Genomic DNA, 22,283 nt, shown 5'->3' with positions numbered 1-22,283 from the left:
GCAATAAAGTCATTCCTCAGTTATGCATGAGAAGAAAAACACTTACCTCTTCAAGCTGGAGTTGTTGAGAAACTCTCTTAACAAGTTGTGGGAGATTTGCTGCAACAGTCATCATTCATTTACTTGCTGCTCAAATCTTTAGAGACTTCATTTAAAATTTTAATGAATAAAACAGAACAAAAAACTATGAACTGTAAATTATTTGATTAAAGGCAGATGTTAAAACACTGGAATTTTGGACTATCGCACTCCGCAGTGTAAGTACTAAAATAAGAAACGATGTACTTGAGGATCACATCCATGCACTCTGAAAACTTTGAAATACAGTATGCTGGATAATGCAAGGCAAAGGCTTTCCATTATACTGTACTAACACCTACATTAACAAAGGAAGTCAATCAGTATTCACTGTGGGCAACATTTTCTGGTCTGTCCAGCCATTTACGTGAAAAGGGAAAAACATCTCTGGATGGAGGAGGGGCCTAAGGGTACATCTGTCACCATCGTACACTCTCTGAGCATGGGACTCATGGACATTGATCAATGAGCTTTGATCAGTGGTTGTTGATCAATGGTCATGAGAATTTGCATATTAATAATCAAGAACCTGACCTCACAGCGTGTTGGTCAGATGTGTTAGTTTCAGTCATTATGCAAATGTACTGTTTATAAGACTGAAGAAGATGCTTGGATGAAGGATGAAACGTCCCATAATGTCAACTCAGGAAGTTACCGTCACGGCTATGATTCAATAAAAAACAACAAGCAGGTAGTAGTGCAGGAGACAGCCAAACTGCTTTTGGAAATGTCCTGAGAGGAAATGAGTTTGTGCACATTTAACATTAACATATAGGGAACGCTGATGGTGGGTAGGCTTCACAGTTGATATCAGAACACAAACCAATGTACTACAAATGAGCTGGACTGGATTTCTATTAAGACTGGAGCTTTTCTTCCTTTACACTATCACAGTGTTCCTGCTATGACAAATATGCCCGACAAGAAGCGTGCACACATCACACATACCAGCCGTAGCACTATAATGTCTCCAGCTGAGATTCTGTAAGAATGGGATAATAATAAATTGCAGTACCTCGCTTCCTTTACTTTGTCTTGAATCACCGAAATGTGAACAGCCTGAAGAAAGGATGAGGGGACTATAGCGTTCGACTCTTCCCAGCACCAAAAGAAATGGCAGTTCTGTCAACATTTCTGTTGTCATCAGTCTTACTTAGAAAAACTCTTCCAGGTAATAAGTTGCAACAGAAAATTCACACATGTAACAATCCCACATCCTTAAAGTTCACACACACTTTAACCAGACATAATGTTTTATAACATAATTGTTTTTTCCAACTACTAAGAAAAATCTAATGTTATGATGCTCAGTTAAACTTTTGATGCAGTAGCACCCGTCTGTAGAAGTAACCCCTGCATTTCTCTTCTGTGGCTCAAACGATCCTCCTGGTTTGTCCATGTTTACTTTCATGTACTGACATGTTTCAATGACCAATTTCTGTGGCATATGGGCACCTATTAATATTACTGCAGGAACGGTTAGGACCAAGGAAAAATATGGCAAGAAAACACTTATTAAACATAAAGAATCAAGTTTCAGTTCAAACGATTCCATTTAATATTTTAAATCAAACTGGAGTATGTGTGGCAGTGGTTTGGAAATGAAAACACTGACTGTGTTGTCTGCTTTGTTCTAGATGGATGCTGGTGTCTCCTGAGTGGACTGACGGTATTTTCATGAAGGCCTGGACCCGAGAAACGTCAAACAGCAATGAAGGCTTCACTTCCCAAATGTCAGATTTCCATTTTGTGAATGCAAAAGGTTTGCTTGACTACACAGGCAGGCGACTAACCTTCAGAGGCTGCTGGGTGGCTGAAGGACGCCGCACAGGTGAGTGTAAAATAAACCAAGCAGGACAAAACATGCTTCTTTATAAACTCCACTTGTTTCGACAGTTTAAAACTTCACTCAGGCTTCAGAGCTAAAGGTATAACTAGAATTCATGGAAATGAAAAGGCATTGCTACGTATTGGGTAGAAAACAATGCATATTTGCACCAGAAAACATATTTCCAAGACAAAGGTTGACATTTTAAACAATATATTGCTGTGTAAGACACAATGTCCCAGGACTGGACAGAACATGTACACTCGTCGGGTAAGAAAACAAAGCTTGAAATGCAGCAGGGGTACAGCAAAGAGAAAAACCTGTGAATACAGATTAGTGTGACACTTCAGGTATTTTAAAGCATGCGGATGTTTCTATTTAGAAAAACTACTTAACAGGACACAAAGCTCTTTGTAAAATGATGCCCATAAACAGCATAATTCAATCATACACTCTGATAAGTATCAAGACAATAACACAAATGTCAACAACACATTTAAGCTCAGGTGATTACAGCACAGGCGTGTCCATAAAGGTAAAGGTAAGGTGCCAGGTTACAGCATGCAGTCGCCGATTCTTGAATTTTCTGGCATCGTCCCGGAGGGTGGACACTACTTTTAGTGTTGTTTAACAAGTGGACATGTTAAGATCTGCTGACTAGGACCATCAAAGAACATGATCCTTATCATTTTAATCAAACCATTCACTGAATGGGAGCTCTGAGTTGGTTTGCAGTGGTCCTTCCCTTCAGCGGCCTAACAGAGCTGCTTCTTTATTATGTGGCTCAGGAGTTTGGGTTTTCATTCATCCATAGCTAACAGACTGTCACTGAATCACTAAGAGTCTCCTTTAAAAGGTCCACCTCAGAATTCATCCATATGTGATAATGTTCTGGAAAACCTTCAGTAGATCTATGTGCAGTCTTACAGATGCAGTGACCTGAGTCTGAAGGATCTAAAGTTAGATTTCAGTTCACTGAAGTTAAATCTCTGATGTTTCCACTTCTCTTGAGGACTTATTCACAGGAATGAGAATTTCTCATTTATTTTAAATAAATAAATGTAAGCAAACATGTCATTTTATAACTGCAGGGGACAGGTGACGCAGGGGACAGGTGACGCAGGGGACAGGTGACGCAGGGGACAGGTGACGCAGGGGACAGGTGACGCAGGGGACAGGTGCTCTCTGCCTGACAGCAGGTCTCAGGTGCTCGAGACACTTGGATCCAATCATTTTCTTATCAGTTTATCTAATTTAGAGTTGCAATGTCTGGAGTCCACTGCAACTGACATTGGACTGATAAACAATGAATAAGTCATCTGCGAGCTTGAAGAGCGGACTTTCGTCTACTTCTGTAAGGTCCTGAACCACATAACGTCGCTGTTACGACAGAAAAGCAGCTTTGTTTGTCCGTATAACACAAAAGTGCAACGAGAAAAGCTTACCATCATGAGATACATGGCTCGCCAACAGCTCCACTATTCTGGTATCCTTCTAGCTGTCTGGACTTTTGCAGACCTACGTGGACATGAGGGGGTATCTTGGCCTTATCTGACAAATGACTCTCGCTAACTCATTTCACAGGAGCTACTTTTCACCTTTAAAACGTGTTTTTAAAATGTCTTCAGGGTGTGCCACAAGCTCTGGAACAATTTGAGTTGTAAAAACAAAAACAGCAATCAGAAAAAAAAACTTGTTTATGGACAGTTTGGCTGCAGCTAGATCCAAATAAATGGATGAGGAAAACCTGTGTAATAAGGACATTGGGTGATTGTTTCTGCAGCGAGACACAGTCCACCCAGAGTGTTTTAGACGAATTGATGCTGGAGCCAAGTATCAAAAACAAATTCCAGTCAAAGGCATTGATAGGCTAGGATGTTTCAAAGGTCCAGTAAGGTTGTGTTCAGAGCAACATCTGCACAGCGAATTAGGAAAAATAATTCAACAATGTTTACAAAACAGGATACAGACACGAGGGACGAATGAAAAAAGGAAAATACTCTTATGTCATCCTGCGGACGGTGGATAATAAAATACAACCCTTCTATCATCGTATCCATCTGAACAAACATCATGGCTTCCATCAGGTTGCTCCTGCTACTTTCAACGTTTTTTTCACAACAGCCTAAAAGGTCAACTTTCAAAGTGGAGTCAGCACTTCTGAAGTCAGCCAGTGATGTTTGACAAGAGTTCAACATCCCTTCTAGTTCATCCTGGAGGTGTTCGGTAGGGTTCAGCTTCTTCACCAACCCCATCCACCCATCCTTTTATGGATGTGCACTGGAGGCAGGGAAGAAAGCTGTGCTGATTTTAGTTAGAATGAGATGGATCCAACTCATAATGAAGCATGAGGCACAAAACCCGTGATAAACAAGGTTTATTTTGGAAGGTTGATATGGTTGTGATATTCAGCAAGCAACAGTTCACAGAAATGCTAATGAATACTGACTGTACGAATGCTAAGAATGGGAACTGATAAGATCAATATCACCGATTGATTTTCACTGGCTCCGCTTTTAGAGTCATCACCTTCACTAAGCAGCACATCAACAACATTATAGTCGTTCAGAGTAATTGCATGCTGTGCGATCAGTGCTGGGGTCATTACTCAAAAATATATTAGTCAGAACACCGTTCTTAAAAGCAATGAAGTGCTTTAGTTTACTGTTCCCAGGAGAAAGTCCTTTGTGACCTGAAACTATCATCTTATAAGCATTTAATAACATGAGGCTACAGTCCCAGCACACACCGACACAAATCCCTGTCCTGACGAGGACACGCATGGGATCCTTGTCTTAGTATTTAGGTATGAACACGAAGCAAAGATGAAAACCAGCACAGAGACTTTAAGCGATCGCCACGGTGCCTCTACTTTAGAAACATGAACAGGTAGAGATGAAGGCTTCATCGCTGGCTTCGATGCCGGTCAATGTTCAGGCTCTGACCGCTGGGCTGGCGTCAGATTCACGATGCTTTCATTTAACTCTGGGTTCTTGGCTAGCTTAGCGTTAGCACGCTGTGCTGTCTGTGTAAGCGCCTCCAAAGAGCTGTTGTGTTAGCGACATCATTAACAGCTGTTTCTGTCCTGACACACTTTCCTTTGTACCACTGCACTCTCACGGTTTTGTGCAATAAAGATAACTGTGCCACCTCATCGGCGCATGAACTGAAATCGGCTGACTGTAGTGCAAATGCAAGGGGATAAGCAGGGTTGATGGGCAGGCAGACTAACTATAACTGGGAACTGGTTCTTCTAGAGAATTTAGATTCGTATCCCTACCAACTGCACATTCACTCTGTACTGTGATGCACTAAATGAGGCTCTTACATAACATCCTTGGCTTTAAATAAAATACGACAACAAGAATGAAAATGAGTGAGGTGCAGCAAAGCGCCTGCAGAGCAGCTGTGGCTCTACAGTCATGGCAAAAACCTTGGGCTGTGGAGACCTAACGCAGAGATGTTACACAGCTTTACATTATTAGATGTGACAACAGTTCAGTGGTATGTTGTCTCCAACAGCACCTCACGTTCCACGTCCACTATACTTTGAACTCCATTGACACAGCACAGAATTCAAATGTGTAGCTGCGAGACATCAAACAGTGATGTAAGGCACTTTCTTTACAAGTGCTACTGGTTTCCTGTCCAAGTGTCTGACTACATATAGAATAAGTCATTAATGACTGCTGATCAGAAGACTGTTACAGTACCAGTCTGCAGTCACATTGAACATGACTACATGAACATTTTAAAAAGAGAGAAACTATAAAACACGACTATATAAAAGGACCTGATTTTTTTTCTGTTTTATACCCAGAAAGTAACAGTCTTTTGGTTTCAGATGAACCAGATATTTTTGCATATGAATGGCTCAGAGAATAAAAACAAAAAATAAAATAAACTTAAAGTAGCAGATAAATAAAAGTATAAAAAGCTAACCATGTCTTTAGTTTCATACATACACGTCACAGCATCTGTCCTTTGGAAGTTCATTATTACAGATAAGATGCAAATCCCCCAATTTGATAAATAAGTGTTTTCTCCAACAGAGTACCTGCAATAGTAGTTTTACAATGTGTGTTGTTAGTTATCCACATAAATCAATCGATTAATAAATAGACACGGCTGAGGGATCAGAAGTTTTTGAAGACCTCCAAGTCTTTCTCGGCCACGGGGGGGTCTTTTTTCCAGTCGTCCTCTGGGTAAACATCAAAGTTGGAGGTGTCGCCCTCATGGGAAACCTTAGGAACTATAGGAGGCTGGAAACAAGGAGGAGGAACGTGTTAAATGGAGGTGTGGACCTGCAGGGCAATGCTAGTGAGTATTCACATACAGGCAGTGTTCTTAATTCATCCAAAGTTTGATCCATAAACATCCGGACAGGGACACAGTTCTCTATTCTGCACTACAAAAATAGATCGCGATAACACACAGACTTAAATTCAGTTCAAAGGGTTATTCATTTCATTCCGACGTGTCGTCCCTTGAAGCCACACAGAGGCTGTAGAGCTGGATTGTTTCCTATCGTTTCCTCGTGACTGAAATCCTCTGTATTTACATTCCTGAAGCCACCTCTCGATTGAATATTGCCACATTCTTCTCCACTCAGCCAACTGAGCCAAGATTTTTTCTCTTTGCGTGGGTTTTCCCTGAATTCTGTAGTTACTGAGCTCACCACAGCATTTCGTCTGTAAACACCGAACCCGACAGTCGATCGAGCAGTTTTCACCATGTGTCCCGTAGCTTTGGTTTTTCCACCGAGATCTCTTTGGATTGCAAACAGTTTGCAAATGCAAAGACATCATCATCATCAAAGCATTCGCCATTGAATAATTAAGAAATAGAGCAAAAACGTCCAATTACTCTATGCACCTGTAGAAACTGAAGAAAACAGGAATGTCTGCAATGTGAAAGTCCTTAAATGAAAGTCTACAATTCAATCACAGCATTATTGCATCATTCGAAACCATCGGTGTACTCGTGCACAAAAGCAAAATTGTGAAAATGATTCTAATGTCCAAAATGTAAGCAGATTTTTTACCATCCTGATGTGAATGTAGCTGAACAGGTGAAAAATACACCGAATCAAACCCACCTTTAGTTTCCTCAGAGGAACGGCCTCCCAGTCAATAGTTTTAAACCATCGGTGCTTTTTCACGTCGTCGGCTCCATTCTGAAACAGACAGCACGATGTGTATGTACACACAGTGTTGGGAATATGTATTTGCCCCCTTTCCTCACTTCACAGTTTTTTGTATATTTGTCACTCTTTAATGTTCAGTCGCCTGAAATATTGTTCAAAGAAAACCAGAGTAAATGCAAAGTGCAATGTTTAAATAATGATGACAGAAAAATGCTAAACCAACCTCGCCCCGATACAGGAGATGCTCTGTATCTCATTGTACAACTGTATAGTGACAACAAAGGCATTCTAATCTATTCTACAGTAACTGTAACATTTTGTTGCACCCAGGAAATTCCAGCAGTTGTAACAAAGTAAAATGTTACAGTTACTTTATTACAAATGATGGAATTTCCTGGGGAAACGTCTCACATTCATGGCTCCTGATTTTTAAATCTTTATAGAGTTTTGAAGTGCACTACAATCACAAAAGGATGACGTTATTATTAATCCACACATTCAATATTCAGATAAAGTCGGGCATTATTAAAGTTTTGAAATGAAAACATAGGACTACACATTGTCAAAGGGAAACGGTAAATCAGCGGCACTTTTCTACTGTGAGCAGTCAAAGCGCTTTATACAACTTGCCTTATTCATCCATTCACACAATCACTTTTTTCCACGCTCCTTCAGTCCAACATTCACACTCCACTGGAGGCATCGCAGCAACTCGGGGTTACCATCTTGCTCGGAGATAATATTCGGCACGTAGACTGGAACAAACTGGGGTCGACCCACCAAATGTCCGATTAGCAGGTGACTGGCTCTACCTGAGCTACAGCCAAGTCTACACCGAGGTCATGATTACAGAAACAAACCTCCAGCAGAACCTCATTTATTTCTCTTTTTTTCAGAAAAACACACCATCACCCATGGGGTTTTTTGGATCAGAAAATTGAAATAAACTCCAAAAGTGCACCAGCAGGAACTCTGATAGGCCAGGAACAATACTCATCTCCCACTAATATGCCACATTTGACCAATCAGAGCTCCTGCTGCTGCTCTGTGCAGACTGCACTCAACTGAAATTTGATCTACTTGACTTCCTCAGCGCATGTGTCTGCGTGAGTGAGGTGAAGCCGTGCGAGTGCACTGACCCAGACGAGGCTACAGCTGGTCGGCAGTGTCGGCTGATGTCTCGACTCAACAAAGAGCAGGAGCAGGTAATCAGCATTTGATTTGTCCCTGAGCTTAAGACTGGTTTTTAATATCACACAGCTCAATTTGTCAACTTAAGATGGATGTAAAAACACATTGTGAGGCTTTTAATTTGAAAACATTGTTCAAGAACAAAATTGTCAAATCAGTAGCAAAAATATAAGAAAAAAGTTTATCCATCATTGACCAGGATTATTGGGGACTTTAATGTTTACTTGACAAACGTATCATTTTTTGGACAAAAGTAGTTCATCAGTTTCTTTGAAAGAAAAACTCTCAGTGTGTCATTATTCTAGTGCACTGTTCAACCTCCCAACATCAAAATCTGCGTTCTGTTAATGAGCGATGAGGCTGAGGAATACTGGCAGCCACAGTCAATATCATCATGTGTGGAATTATGTGGCGTTAATCACAGAGCTCAGAGAGGCAGCTGTTTCACTGAGAGCAGCTCACAGTGTCACACTGACTTCACTGATGTTCACTGACACACTTCAGTTTGAATGGAGATCTGCACTGCGCTGCCATACTGCGTCACACTCAGTGCATTTCAATCATTTCCCCAGCGAGTTTGACAGTTAGCAAAATAATAATCATAATTTTAAAAAATAGCATGTGTAACGTACACGTACTGGAAAATGATTTACTAGGACTCACCTATCATGCGACTGTCGTTTTCCATCAAACACTCATTAAAACAGCGACCAACAGGTATGTTAGCGCAGCGGTCTCCAACCTTTTTTGCGCCACGGACCGGTTTATGCCCAACAATATTTTCATGGACCGGCCTTTAAGGTGTCGCGGATAAATACAACAAAATAAAAGTAGTACCGGTACCGAAAAAAAGAAGCTTTCTTCATAACACACGTGAAAAGACCCAGGAAAACCGAGTTAACGATAAAAACGATAACAAAATAACGCTGGAAACCGATAAAAACCCTGAAAACTATACATACAACTATATAGTTTGTATATACACTTTCAAGCACTTTTAAGCACCACATCTGAAATTCAAGCACTTTTCAAACCTTGAAAAGACAACACTAAAATTCAAGCATTTTCAAGGATTTCAAGCACCCGTACGAACCCTGCTACTAAACTTGGACACAATACAGCCTGTAATTCTATCAAGGACTCATTAGAAAAGAGGAGGAACATATTCTTCTGCTGTGTTCATGTTCTTCATCGTGGCTGCTGCGAAGGCTTAATTGGTCGTGGTCAGGTTATTAAAAACTATTGTTGGTATTCAAATTTGTTACGGACATATGAATGCCTCAACACCCCGACTTGAACTCATGAGTTCTTAAGCTTTTAGAAGTTAATGAGAAACCCAAAGGTCACTAATTTACAGGCTAACAGTTCAGGAGCACAGCAGACGACCAGGTTTGAGGAACTCGAGCTCGTATCCAAGCTTTTACATCGTCCTTACAACTAGCACGCTGTTGATCATGAGGGTTTACATCTCTTGCACGCAACGTCCAAGAATCAAACCAACTAAATGAAGTCAGAAGGAAAATCCACTTGTTTGAACTACTAGATGCAGCTTGAAAGCAGCACCAACCACTTTCCTGGGTGTAAGTCCATCTGGCTCTGACAACCCTGCCACATCCAAAGTCACTAAGTCACTTCGCTTCTTAAATGTTTCTTTCAACTTCAGTAGGTCATCTAAACAACCCCTACATGGGCTGCAGTCAGCTGATTGACTGATTAGACATTTCTGTTAACAAGCAGTTGAACAGGTCTAATGAATGCGTCACATGACCTCCTGTTGTCATAAGACGCAGACACACTTCTGCCACATGGTGAGATTTATTAAAACATGCCAGTCTCAGAGTGGGATCCACCAGAACCATCAATAATGAAACAGCTGTGAGGAACGGGAAGGACATCAAATCAGAAAGAAGATCAACTAAACGAACACACGGCTAAAACTGGAGTAGATTACTCCAGAACTTCCTGGACGTTGTTGTGAGCTGGAAAAATCCCAAACAAAGGAACAGAAAAAACATCCAAGAGAGAGCGGGAAGTCTGGTCACCCAACGGAGAGTGACCAATTTCAAATAAGTCATCAATGCAGCAGCTCAAATGCACAGTAATACAATCCTGGGTAACTGACTGTAACAAACTGGACATTTCTCTGAAACGAGCTGGCGCTCATTAAGCAGAATGGCTTTTAAAACCATAACTGTAAATTGCATCCATCTGTTTTAAAATCTGTGAGCATAAAAAAGAGCCGCCCTCTATTAACACTCGTGTAGTATAAGAAAAAAAAGAATTTCAAATGACTGTTGGTCTATGGAGCGTTTCATACCTACACATCAAACCTACGTATGTTTGAAACTCTGTCTTTGTCCTCAGAACTCTCCATACTTCTGTCTGAAATAAATGTCTCCAACTTGACGTTCTTCAGAAGAGTGAAGCGGCTGCTCTCACTGGAGAATATTTACATTATAATTCAGACGTATTACACATGTACTGAAAAACCACAATAACTCCAAAAACCCTTCTGCATAAGTCTATTTCTTCAGGATTACGGTGCTCCAGCCGGACCACGGGCTTGTGCTAGTCATCAACTGCCTACTCAGAGTAAGACATACGGTACCACGTGGTTACAGGAGGCAGGAAATCAAACTAACTCACCTTCATGTTGCCTAGCCGTCTGGCTCGGTCAATCACGAGAAACTTCTTTATGAGGTCTCTGAGGAGACAAAGGAAAAGTCAGTGAATCCACAGCTTCACAGTATAGTTGTACAGCACTGTCTCTGTGGGACACAACCACTCATGTCTTTCCAGCGCTGTCACAATGACAAATATCTCCTCATTAAAGGGTGACTGACGGCCTATTACAGGTGACAAAGTGAGGTGTGTCCATCTGACAATCTCCAACTGAAGCAACTGAGAACATTTTTCAGCAACACCTTCATCAGACTATAAATCAGAACATGTGATATAAACATCCACAGGTTTTCTCTCACAGGTGGCTGTAGCTCAGGAGGCGGAGCAGGTCACCTACTGATCGGAAGGTTGGAGGTTCGATCCCAGGCTCCTCCAGTCTGCAGGCCAAGTATCCTTGGACAAGATACCAACCCCAAGCTGCTCTCCGATGCATCCATCGGAGTGTGAGTGTGTGTGAGTGTGGTTAGAAAGCACTCAGTATAGCGGTGGTGTGACTGGGTGAATGTGGCGTGTTGCATAGAGCGCTTTGAACACTCCGGGAGAGTAGAGAAGCGCTCTATAAGAATCAGTCCATTTAAAGCGCGATACCTGCCGATGAACAGAAAGCTAACATATCTCAGATCCAACCATCTGCTAGCAGGCTGATAATTACGACAGCTGGATGCTGACAAGTCGACTATTTCTCATTTGTGACTGAGTCACACTGTGTCTGAACTGTGGGAATGACACTTAACAAAGAAATATTTTGATTTAATGGGAATACTTATGGCATCGTGGACTTCCAAAAGGAAAACAATTAAAGACACTTTAGACTGTTTCTGCGTTTCCATGTAAGCATTCACACAGACAATGGCTGTTCAAAGTCACTCCAAGAGGACGTTTTACAGGAAAACGTCAAAACAGCGGAACCCCGACTGACGAACTTAATTTGTTCCCGAGGGTCTTTCGTAAGTCGAAGCACCCATCGCGCCTTTTGAGTGAACGATAGGCTATAGGCTAATAGCTAACAGCGAAGCGCAAGTACGAAAGCCAAGGGGTTGTCACATGATTCGGAAGGCATTGTGGGCTCAGCCAATCAGAGCCAGCGGATTTCGTAACACGGGCAGAAATATTGCCGTTCAGCGCCTTCGTAACTTGAATTTTTCGTAAGTCGGGGTTCCACTGTATATCCAATAATTCATGTAGTTAGAACGAACTTTAATAGGAACTGTGAGCGAAGACACTGAGGTAGAGGAGAATCCTTCAGGTCCGATCAATGAGCTCCTAACAAGTCCTAAGGTAGCAGCTCATAATACTCGTTTCCTCTTGTGCTGGGACATTTCTCCAGTCTGTCTGCTTGTCTACATTCAACAGCAGCTGCTGGAGAGACGGCGGGTGTCCCTCTGTGCGGCCTGTCACAGTTTGATGGATGGGACACTGTGGTGTGGACTGTGTAAGAAAGATATTCATAATTGTGGGAATATTAAAAATCCCTTCCTCTGTTGGCTGCTAGATAGATGGCTTAAGAGTGGGAAGCTGTGACTTTGCTGAATTATCAGTGGAAGCTGTGACCTCTCCACAGTCACTGCATTAGAACTTAGTGACACACACTCCCACCCAGAGTGCCTGTAATCATTCCTGCTCCTCAGGCTGTTGTGATGGGTGTTGTGCACTGGGTGGGGAACCAGTCTAAAAAGGCCAGGTGTGTCATCAGTGACTGCAGATCCACCCAAAGTGCCTCTTTAACCACAGGGACCCTCAGGAAACGGCCCCAACAGCCGTTTGAAGTTTTACACTGAGTCATGTTAGTGTGTCAGTCAGCCTCAGTTGGGATACGACTGGCCACATCCTGCAAACAGGTCCACCTGCAGGCCTTTTTTGAGCAGCTGTACCACCATCATGCATATATCTGCATATCCAATAAGTACTGAAGTACATATTGGGGTGGTTGTGGGTCAGGAGGTGGAGGAGGTGGCCTTCTAATCAGAGCGGGTGTGAGTCGACCTGTGGCAGCTCCAGTCTGCATGCCAAAGGGAAGGATGCTAACCCGGGGTTGCTCCCGATGCGTTCACTGGAGCACGACTGTGCACGACAATTCCTAAGGTACACACAACGAGTCAACATGTTTCTATGTTACAATAAAGTTTAAAGACATTTCTAAAGTTTAAATGAAACGAGCCCTCCTGAGCGATGAACACTTCTGCTCCAGGAGTCACAGCGTTTGATGGGTTTACTGTCAGCAATCACAACCTACTCCAGTTTCTAGTGTTTCATAAATTACAATTGTTTCCACAATGTCTGTGTTCTTAGCAAAGTCTCACTGTACAGATGTTTTCCACTGTAAACACATTCATGCAGTGTTTCTTTCTGCTTTCACTCTGACAGAAGCATCACAGGACACCTCGACATACTGACAAGGAATGAAACAGCCAACCTTCCAACTAGATGGCCTGTTCTACCTAAATAACATTCACAGCCACTCCTGTGGTTAACGATAAAGACCAACATTGGCAGACCGATTGCTGGGTTGTGTGTCTGATCCCCTGCATGATGCCCACATCTTACTTGACATAGAAATCCAGATGACGTGGGAATTCCAGTTTTGCAGCCAGAATCTTCTGATAGATTCCAAATGGATTGTCATCAAAGAAAGGTGGATACCTGTGGAAAGACAGAAACGTCAGCCCAGCCTGCTCATCTGAAGCTACAGACACACACTGACACACAATCACAATTCAGGATCATGATGCAAGGAACAGGTAACAGAGGCAGGAGCTAAAAGGCTCGCGCTCACCCGAGTCACTTAAACCTATGAACGAACATGTGAGGGGTCACCATTCTGGTGCAGACAGTGCAGTCTTTGTCCACAGCTGATGATTGTGTGTGTGTCTGTGTGTGTACGCGCCCTCTACCATCCATCCACTGAATGCTTTCCCAGCTCTCAATTCTTCTTTTGGCCTGGACAAGTCATTACCCACAAATTACATAATGGCAGCTGCCTCTAAAGACATTGCACACGGAGCAGCGAGGCACATAATAACACAGTTTGTCACACCCTGCTTGTGTTCCCAGTGAAAAGTTGCAGCCATAAAACGGTTGGATGTGGGGCCTGTGGGAGCTGCAGTTTCTCTGAAACTGATGCTGTCACAGCTGAGGAATTTAGGTCAGATTGAGAATGCAAGTCATCCACCTCAAAACAGCAAAGGCCTGACTGCAGTGCGTCCAACATCCATTTACCCTGTGTGAAGATCAAGCTTCACACACGACTATGCTGCACTCCAAAGACAAGCTTCTTCAGTTCTAAAGACGTCTTCAAGCAACTTAAAGGAGTCCAGCTGCTTTCTTTCCAAGCTCCTTAGACGACATGACCTGGATGACTGAGGACCTACACGGTTACACACACATGTACTGGTTGTTTGAAGCCAATATACACATACTACATATGTATATGATTTTCTGTAGATTAGTAGAATGACAATCTTCTCATTACCGTATTTCCCGGACTACAAAGCGCACCTGAATATTAGCCGCACAAGCTAAAATCAGGGGAAAATCCTGTTTTGTACATACATTAGCCGCACCTGACCAAAAGCCGCAGGTGTTTCAATGTTGACTTATCATATGTAAGAGAATATGCACAAAGGGAATTGTCAGGAAAGAGATGGCTGTTTGGAGACACACCCCTTTTATTAATATTTTGAAAAACAAGTTATGGGTACATATTTGCACATGTGCTGTGCTTCATAAATGAGTAACAAATGTAGTACATAACAGTAACCTACAGCACACCAGAAAAATTGATTCGGACTACCTTTTAGGCTCAGGTGCAGTGACACGGCTTTAACAAGAAGAAAAGTCAGTCATTCACCACCATCTTCCTGCCACTAAAACCACCAAAGTCCTCTCCTCCAGTGTCGGATACGAACAGGCTCAGGATGGCTTCGTCATCCACTCTTCTTCTCTCCTTCGTTGTCACTTTCAAAACCAAAGAAATCCTCGTTGTCAGTGTCAGAGTCGAACACCCTCAGAAGGGCCGTGGCGGTGTCCTCCTCTCCATCATGCAGCAGTCCAGCCCTTCAAAATCCGTTGGTGATCGTGGATGTTTTCGCACTTTTCCACGCTGTCAGAATCCACCGGTGGAGTTGAGCATAACTTGCTTTTCGCAAGTTTATCGTCGCTCATCATCCACGCCTCCCACTGAACGCGTAGCGCTACTTTGAAGTTTGTTTTTCGCGCTACTTCGTACGGCACTACGTTGCCTGGCGGACGGACATGTGACTAACATACCACTCTTGAACCCCGATCCTTCCGCCAGGCAACGTAGTGCCGTACAACAGCGGAACAAACAAAACAAATCGTCTTACGATATGACAAAAATCATGGACAATCCATAGAAAAGCCGCACCTGACTAAAAGCCGCAGGGTTCAAAGCTGGTGCAAAAAGTAGCGGCTTATAGCCCGACAATTACGGTAAATATCCTTTTTTTGTTCATTGGCATTTTGACATAATTTGGCTTTTGAATGAAAAATAAAATTCCCGGCTCGCCCCGGGAGCTTGAGGGTCCTGCACAGTATCTCAGCTGTTCCCAGGACTGCGCTCTTCTGGACACAGATCTCCGATGTTGTTCCCGGGATCTGCTGGAGCCGCTCGCCTAGTTTGGGAGTCTCTGCACACAGTCCCACAGGATCTTAGCTCGGTCATTCTCCACCACCCTTGGGGGCGTCTCTCATTTTGACCTCGGGACGTCCAGGCTGCATTCGGCACAGATGTTCCTGTACACTATGCCGGCCACTTGGATATGATGCTCCCTGCACGCCCTGCCTGCTGGCATCTTGCACCCTGCTGTTATGTGCTGGAGTAGGGCAGGGTTTTGATGATCAATTTATCGATTAAAATAGATTCTGGCTTGGATAACGTGATATCGATTCATCAAAATCCTGAATCGATTTTTAAATATAAATTTATTTTGGCCGAAACGCCAGAATCTCAGGTGAAACCTCACAAAATTTCAACAACCACCAAACAGCTGAAACAGTGAATCAGAGCAGGAACACGGACTCTGCACAGAGACGTGAACACAAAGCTCGATCCGCTGACGGATCAGGATCAGTGAGATGTGACTTTCTCGCCGACGGCACGGACACGGTCCGGGCTGAAAGCCGACAGCTCGCTGATCCTGATGTGTCGGCGGGTCGAGCTTTGTGTTCACGTCTGTTTTTGTGCTGATTCTGAAGCTGCAGGTTTGATCTCTCTCCAAACAATATTGACTGAACCAGCAGCCAAAGAAGATCCAAACTAAGCTTCACATAAACATCGTCATGGATTCACTCTGACTTTTGCTGTTTTGCTTCCACCACACCACTTCCTGCACCTCTCTCTCTGCATTATTCACTTGCTCGTTACGCACCAGTCTGAGCACCAGCGCTGTCAGCCGCTGCTTTGTTTTACTTCCGACAACAGAGCCTCATTTCTGCCGTTCAACACTAATCAAATTAAAACTTCTTAAAATTATGCAAAACTGCAAAACGCCGTGTCTGTAATAGAGATGGCACGATACCACTTTTTTATGTCCGATACCGATATCATAAATTTGGATATCTGCCGATACCGATATGAATCCGATATTGTGTTTTTTAATCAACAAAACTGTTTTTTAAATATCTTGCTGCATTTTGTATAAGTTCATACTCAAGTTTAAAACAACAACTACACTAAAGCTATTCTGTTATACCTGTATGCAAAAAAAAATATTTCATAGTTCAGCAATACTGATCAATCTAATAAACTTAAACCTACACCATCCTCCCTATTCTGGTATTTTAAAGAGTACTTAGCATAAATATTAAGCAACCTAACTAATAGGGTTCCAACTCCCAGCAACAACAAAAATAAATAAATAAAAAATAAGGAACCACCCCTCACGCTCCACCTCATGATGCTTAATCGACGTAATCAACCTTAATTTGATGCAGTGCACAGAAAATGCACAGAAATCAATTCTTTTTCAAGAAATATTAAATAGATTCAACATCTTTCTTCAACAAAATTGCAGACTGCACAGATGGTACCTTCCCAAAGGAAAAAGTACTATAGCTTACTAGGGTATATATATTAGACTTAATAGTTACTATATACAGTAATGGACTTCTATTCATTTTACATCAAATTAAAACTTTGGGTGTCAGATAATTATTTATTAAAAGCGAGACATTTTAAATGAGAATAAGAAAGAAAAGTATGTCTTTGTGCCCCTTTTCCCAGTTCATGCCCTATCGGCCCCCCTGGCTAAACTTTGCTAGCTCCGCCCCTGCACAGTTACCAGCCTTCAGCTACGTAGAAAAAGATCCTCGAGTAGAAAGTAATAATAAATAAATTCTAACAACAGCTGATCAAGCTTAAACGTGCTGCTGTTGTTCAGCCGCTGGTTTCCTCTTTCTGGTGCAAAGTGGGCCAAAAACAAACCAGAGAGACGGACTCGCGACAGAAAAGCCGATCAGCTGATCGTTAAGCAGTTTCATGATTGAAGTAGCAGCAGGAGAGGCAGTCGCTCCATATATCGTTTGTTAAGCTTAATGCAGGAATGCTTTACAAACATTCAGAGATGGACTTACACACTTGCTTTACTTCTCTCGGGGATAACTTTGTCGGAGATGAAATGCCGGGTTGCTAGCGAAGCTCCAAATGCTATCCAGACCACCGACAGGTCCCGCATGCCACAGCCGCTCTATCACGTGATGCATACTGCTCCGACTGCTAACGTTCTGAGGTGAGTTACGGCGTGTTGCAAGTTTTGTGAGGTGCTTTCGTGATATTTAATGGATCGATTACATTTTTTATTTTTCTCCGATATCCGATCCAGTAATTTAGGTCAGTATCGGACCGATACCGATACGTAATATCGGATCGGTCCATCTCTAGTCTGTAATCAACCCTGTAACTCTGCTTCACTTCAGCAGCATCAGGTCATGTTCACATGTTGATTCATGGTTTTCTTTCGTTTTCGTTCTACTGCAGAATATTTTTAAGGTTGTCTGCTTTACAAAGTCAGGCCAGAAAAATCTGCTTCATGTTTTTCTGTTTTATCCTCAGTTACTTTGATCTGCTGTGATGAAGTCTCACAAGCGTCAGCTTTGTTTTGATATATAAAAATATGGATGTGTGCTGTGATCAGGATTACAATATTTCTGGCTGTCTGAGGCAAAATTTCCTGATTCAAATCGAATCGATTCCACAAATCAGTGATGACACCCAGCACCATGCTGGACTGTCTCAGGGGCATCTTTACACACCTGGGGTCTTGCCTGGTGTATAGACCCCAGCCTCTATGGATCTTGTACTCAGAGCTTGTTCCTGTGCTGCCATGATTAGTGCTCTGTGCTGTCTTTCAGTCCAGCTTTGTCCAGCCTCTGGTAGGATTCTGGATGGCAGCCACCTCCTCTATCTGCCGTTCCATGATGGTTCCTCCTCTTCCTCGGGTCTCTGCTGCCTGAGGTACTCCCTAAGCATGCCGTCATGTTTGGCCATCTTCCTGATGTACTCGCAGATGTTCGTTGTCTCATCCTGGACCGTGCTGCTGACGCTCTCCAGTCCCCGGCCTCCTTCCTTCCACTTAGCCTACAGCCTCAGGCTGCTGGACGTGGGGGGAAAGCTTTCCTGGCAGCCTCTTCATGGTTAATGTACACATTACTTTAAATTTGAATATTAGCGCTGCAAAATAGAGCCTCTGCTGATTGCAAGGGAACGTTACAATAAAGAAGAATTCTCCAGAAACCAGTTGCATCCACAAAGCTAACCAATGTGAGGAGATCATGAGCTTTTCTAAAGTAAGATCCTGTCCTTGTAAAATGCCCTCGAATGAGATTTTATGTCAGCTTCATGAAACAGCCTCAGGGGAACCTCTGAGGTGTTCATTCAATTACTAGAAAGCCTGAAGAATCACTAAATGATCATGCATCGTAGTCCCAGCATTTTCAAATCAGATTGTATTGACGGCTGCAGTGTGGAGGAACTGGAGTCCAGACCAGCAAGTGTCCCCTCCAGCAGCTCCATGTAACCACCAGGCTGATGCTCTGCTGAGCTGAGGTGGAAAATCAGGTACTGCAGAAAAGTAAGTTGTAGAAGAAATAAGGTTTCACATACACGGCCACATGTACTGCAACTGCAAATACTAAAAGGGTACTGGTTTCCATTAAGGACAGGAATATGGGCCCAGAAGTAAAATTATAAGGGAGACTTCCCCCCTCATCCTTGACTTGATGTTTTTCCTACACAAGCTTTGGCCCAAAGCAGGATGATCTACTGATGCTGAGTTCTCAAAAACAGCTGCTGCATTCTTTGGTGGAGACGTGTGACAAACAGCTTCACGGCGATGCTGAATGAAGAGTCTTTGTCCGACTGTGGAAGTGTCCCTCTGCTGGGAGCAGCACAGCCTGCAGCTTTTCCCACATACACCAACACTTCAACGCCTGCTCACACTCATACTTGGAAAAAGGTCACATTCCTTCCACCAATTCAAAGCCATGGAGCTTTTCCCAGCAAAACACAGAACCTAGATGGAGGAGGAGGACAGGCCAGGCTCACAGAAAGGTGGCATTTCAGTGCAAGTGGAGGAGGGCGCTCCACGGGGTTCAGCGTGATTGATGTAAGAGCGTTATGTAGTCTGGACAGGTGTCAGTGGCACATCAAGGGTCAATATGAAACTCTGTGAAAGCTTTTTCCTTTCAGACTGGAATGTGTCCGAGTCACTGCTTCGTGTGTCCCTCCAGACAGACGGTCTGAAGATTTTGCACTGAGACACAGAGTCCACAGTTTAACTCTTTCTTCCATCCTCAGGCAGTTTTTACACATTTGTGTTAAGCCCCGCCCCCCGTCACTGAGGGACATTTCAGTTAAGATCCTCTTTCCTCCGTTTTGCTTAGTTGCAGAACAGAAAGTGATGCAGTGTGGGATGCACAAACAGACGACTCTGAGGAAGCCTAGATCCACAGAAACACTGTGGGAAGTTCTCACCGATGCTAAACCAGCTACTCGCCAGTTGGCTTGAAGACCAGTTTTTCTGTCTTCACTCATTTTGTGGTAACGACAAAGTACTCCTGCCATTACTTTCAAAGGGTCTCTGGCATGTTGTAGTGCTTCCACCCTTTGCACAGTGCTGTACATAATGCAACATGCACTGTGCAGTGAAATCATTGCTGGATTAATGTCTCTGAAACAAGCCAATCACAGCCTTCAGCACTGCTGGAATGCCACAGACGAATGGAAATCCTTATTGTTTGTGAGCACATGAGAACAAACAGAGGTGCTTTCTATAAGGATCAGTGCTGTTGTTCTTCCTGTGCTACAATGAGGCCCATTCACAGATTAATTTGTCCCAGCTCTACAGCCTCTAATAATGACAAGATTTCCCAGCATGAGACAATAACAGCAGTAATGCAGGTCTCTCCTGGAAATGAGATTTTTACCTGTAAAAACAAAGGACTAATAAGTCAAAGTACGATTAACTGAATAATTCTTCTGCTCCATGAACACAAACCACTGCAGTGGTCTGCTCTCTCCGTGCTGCTTTATGTCTACCCAAAAGCTTATTTCAGGCAAGTGAGGGAGACCTCGGTGGTTGTCAGTGTGTACCTGCCTTATTGTGTGTATCTGCAGATATTTCTCTGAGCTGTCAGACTGTAGATTTCAGCACGTCTCCCTCCACATATCAGCCGTGGCCTTGGGCCTGACTTTAACCTCCTAAGACCCAAAATCTTCCACAGGATACATTTTCAATCTCTCTTTGATATTTGGGCTGATTGGGTCCTGATGAATGTAAAAACAAAGAATTACCAGATTTTTTTCTACCTTATTTTTGTTTCTAAGAAAAATGAGAGCCACATATGAAGATATTCGTTTAAAATGTTGATAGAGCAGTAGCAGCATTATGTCCTCGTCAGTGGACATCAGGCCCTTGTAGAGCAAAATTGAGTATTTTGGTCTAAATAACCCAAAATGTGATGCCCACATATGTGGACGCAGGTCCTAGGAGGTTAAAGGTCAAACAGGTTCGACTCTGACTGCCTTTTACAAAATGAAGGAGTGCAGATTTACCCCAGTCGGTCTAATGGAGGAGAGTGCCCTCTAGTGTTTACAGCAGGTGTAGAGATGTTTAGACTGCACCACTTACCCAGCCAGCATTTCAAAGATGAGGATGCCCAGAGCCCACCAGTCCACTGCCCGGCCGTGACCTTTGCTTTGGATGACTTCAGGGGCCAGATACTCAGGAGTCCCACACAGAGTCCAGGTCCTGATTGCCAGAGAGGACATCAAATATTTATTCCATCTCCTGCTTCTTCAATCCAAACCTACTTGTGTGACAGCTGAGTTATTATGAATAACAGGTTTCATTGTAATTTTCTTTCTGTCAAAGTTATTGATTCTTTCCATATAACTAGCAGAGTAAGAACAGCTTTGGTGTGAAATGGCTTCATGTTCAGATCATAAATGAATGTTATTAATTCATCCAGTGGCTAAACTGGCCACAGAAGACCAACGTGAGCCTTTTTAGGATGAAGGGTTTCAGGTGATTCTAACATCCTTCTCATTTGTATTTGCATCACCATGATGCTTCTGCAGTTGGTCCAGAGACAAGATGCAAACACAAACAGTTCTGTGATCCCCGTTATCATTTCTTTTTGTAACCTTTATGTTCCACACTGCTAACGTGATCTGCACTTGCATTCTGGCCCAGCTGTGTCATCTTCAGTATTACCATGAGGATGTGGGGCCTCAGTGTGGACGTGGGAAGAGTAATGGATCGATGTCTGCCTGAGTGTAATGTGGGCGGGCATAGGGCTGTTTGCTATAACCATATATATCTGATGACGATATAAAAACGTCCGTCGTTTCATTTTACGCTATCGTTTGTTTCGTGGTGTCGCAAAATAAACTGTTTACGGCAATATTTGTTCATGTTCTGATGTCACTGTAGCGGCTGTGTTCATTTCTCAAAGTTCTCTCTTTCTCTTATATTTAATATAACCACACTACGGACGGACAAGCGCCTGTTTTTATGCGTTGTCGTTAGCAACAACGACGGTAACACCATCGCGTGTCCGCTTGTTTATGTTCCACATAAACCTTTCACAATAAAGCTCAAGATCCTGTTGAGACTTTTCAAAATAAACTGAATCACGTGAAAGAGCAGATTATTTATGGATGAGAAGTAAAAAAAGACGCCAGGTGCTAAAAAATAAACCTCAGACTCAAACGTTAGAACAGGCTTCTCCCCGCAGCACGCCGTGTAAGAAATACAAAGAAAACGGCGCCGTTACAACTTATGTCTAAAAACGTATCGTTTCATGCATCGTTAAAACACTCGACTCCAGCTACACGACGCG

At 43.0% G+C, this 22,283-nt stretch overlaps 1 protein-coding gene across 1 annotated transcript in view; it reads right to left on the bottom strand.

Moving 5' to 3' along the window:
* Window positions 1–1,932: 1,932 nt before the first annotated feature.
* The window catches only part of prkx (protein kinase X-linked), a 40,167-nt gene continuing 19,816 nt past the window's right edge, over window positions 1,933–22,283 (bottom strand). The window contains exons 4-8 of the mRNA XM_085397447.1: window positions 21,071–21,190; window positions 13,470–13,565; window positions 10,890–10,947; window positions 7,005–7,082; window positions 1,933–6,168 (exon numbers count right to left, since the gene is read on the bottom strand). Of these exons, the coding sequence (XP_085253573.1) occupies window positions 6,043–6,168; window positions 7,005–7,082; window positions 10,890–10,947; window positions 13,470–13,565; window positions 21,071–21,190 (478 nt within the window). The 3' untranslated portion in view covers window positions 1,933–6,042. The remainder of the gene's footprint in view (window positions 6,169–7,004; window positions 7,083–10,889; window positions 10,948–13,469; window positions 13,566–21,070; window positions 21,191–22,283) is intronic.

This window comes from Rhamphochromis longiceps, linkage group LG23 (assembly GCF_057381845.1).
Source record: "Rhamphochromis longiceps isolate RC_006_pf linkage group LG23, R_longiceps_female_GT1.1, whole genome shotgun sequence".
NCBI classification, from domain to species: Eukaryota; Metazoa; Chordata; class Actinopteri; order Cichliformes; family Cichlidae; genus Rhamphochromis; species Rhamphochromis longiceps.
Note: the sequence above shows the minus strand (reverse complement) of the source record. Positions and strands in the feature narration are given on the sequence as shown.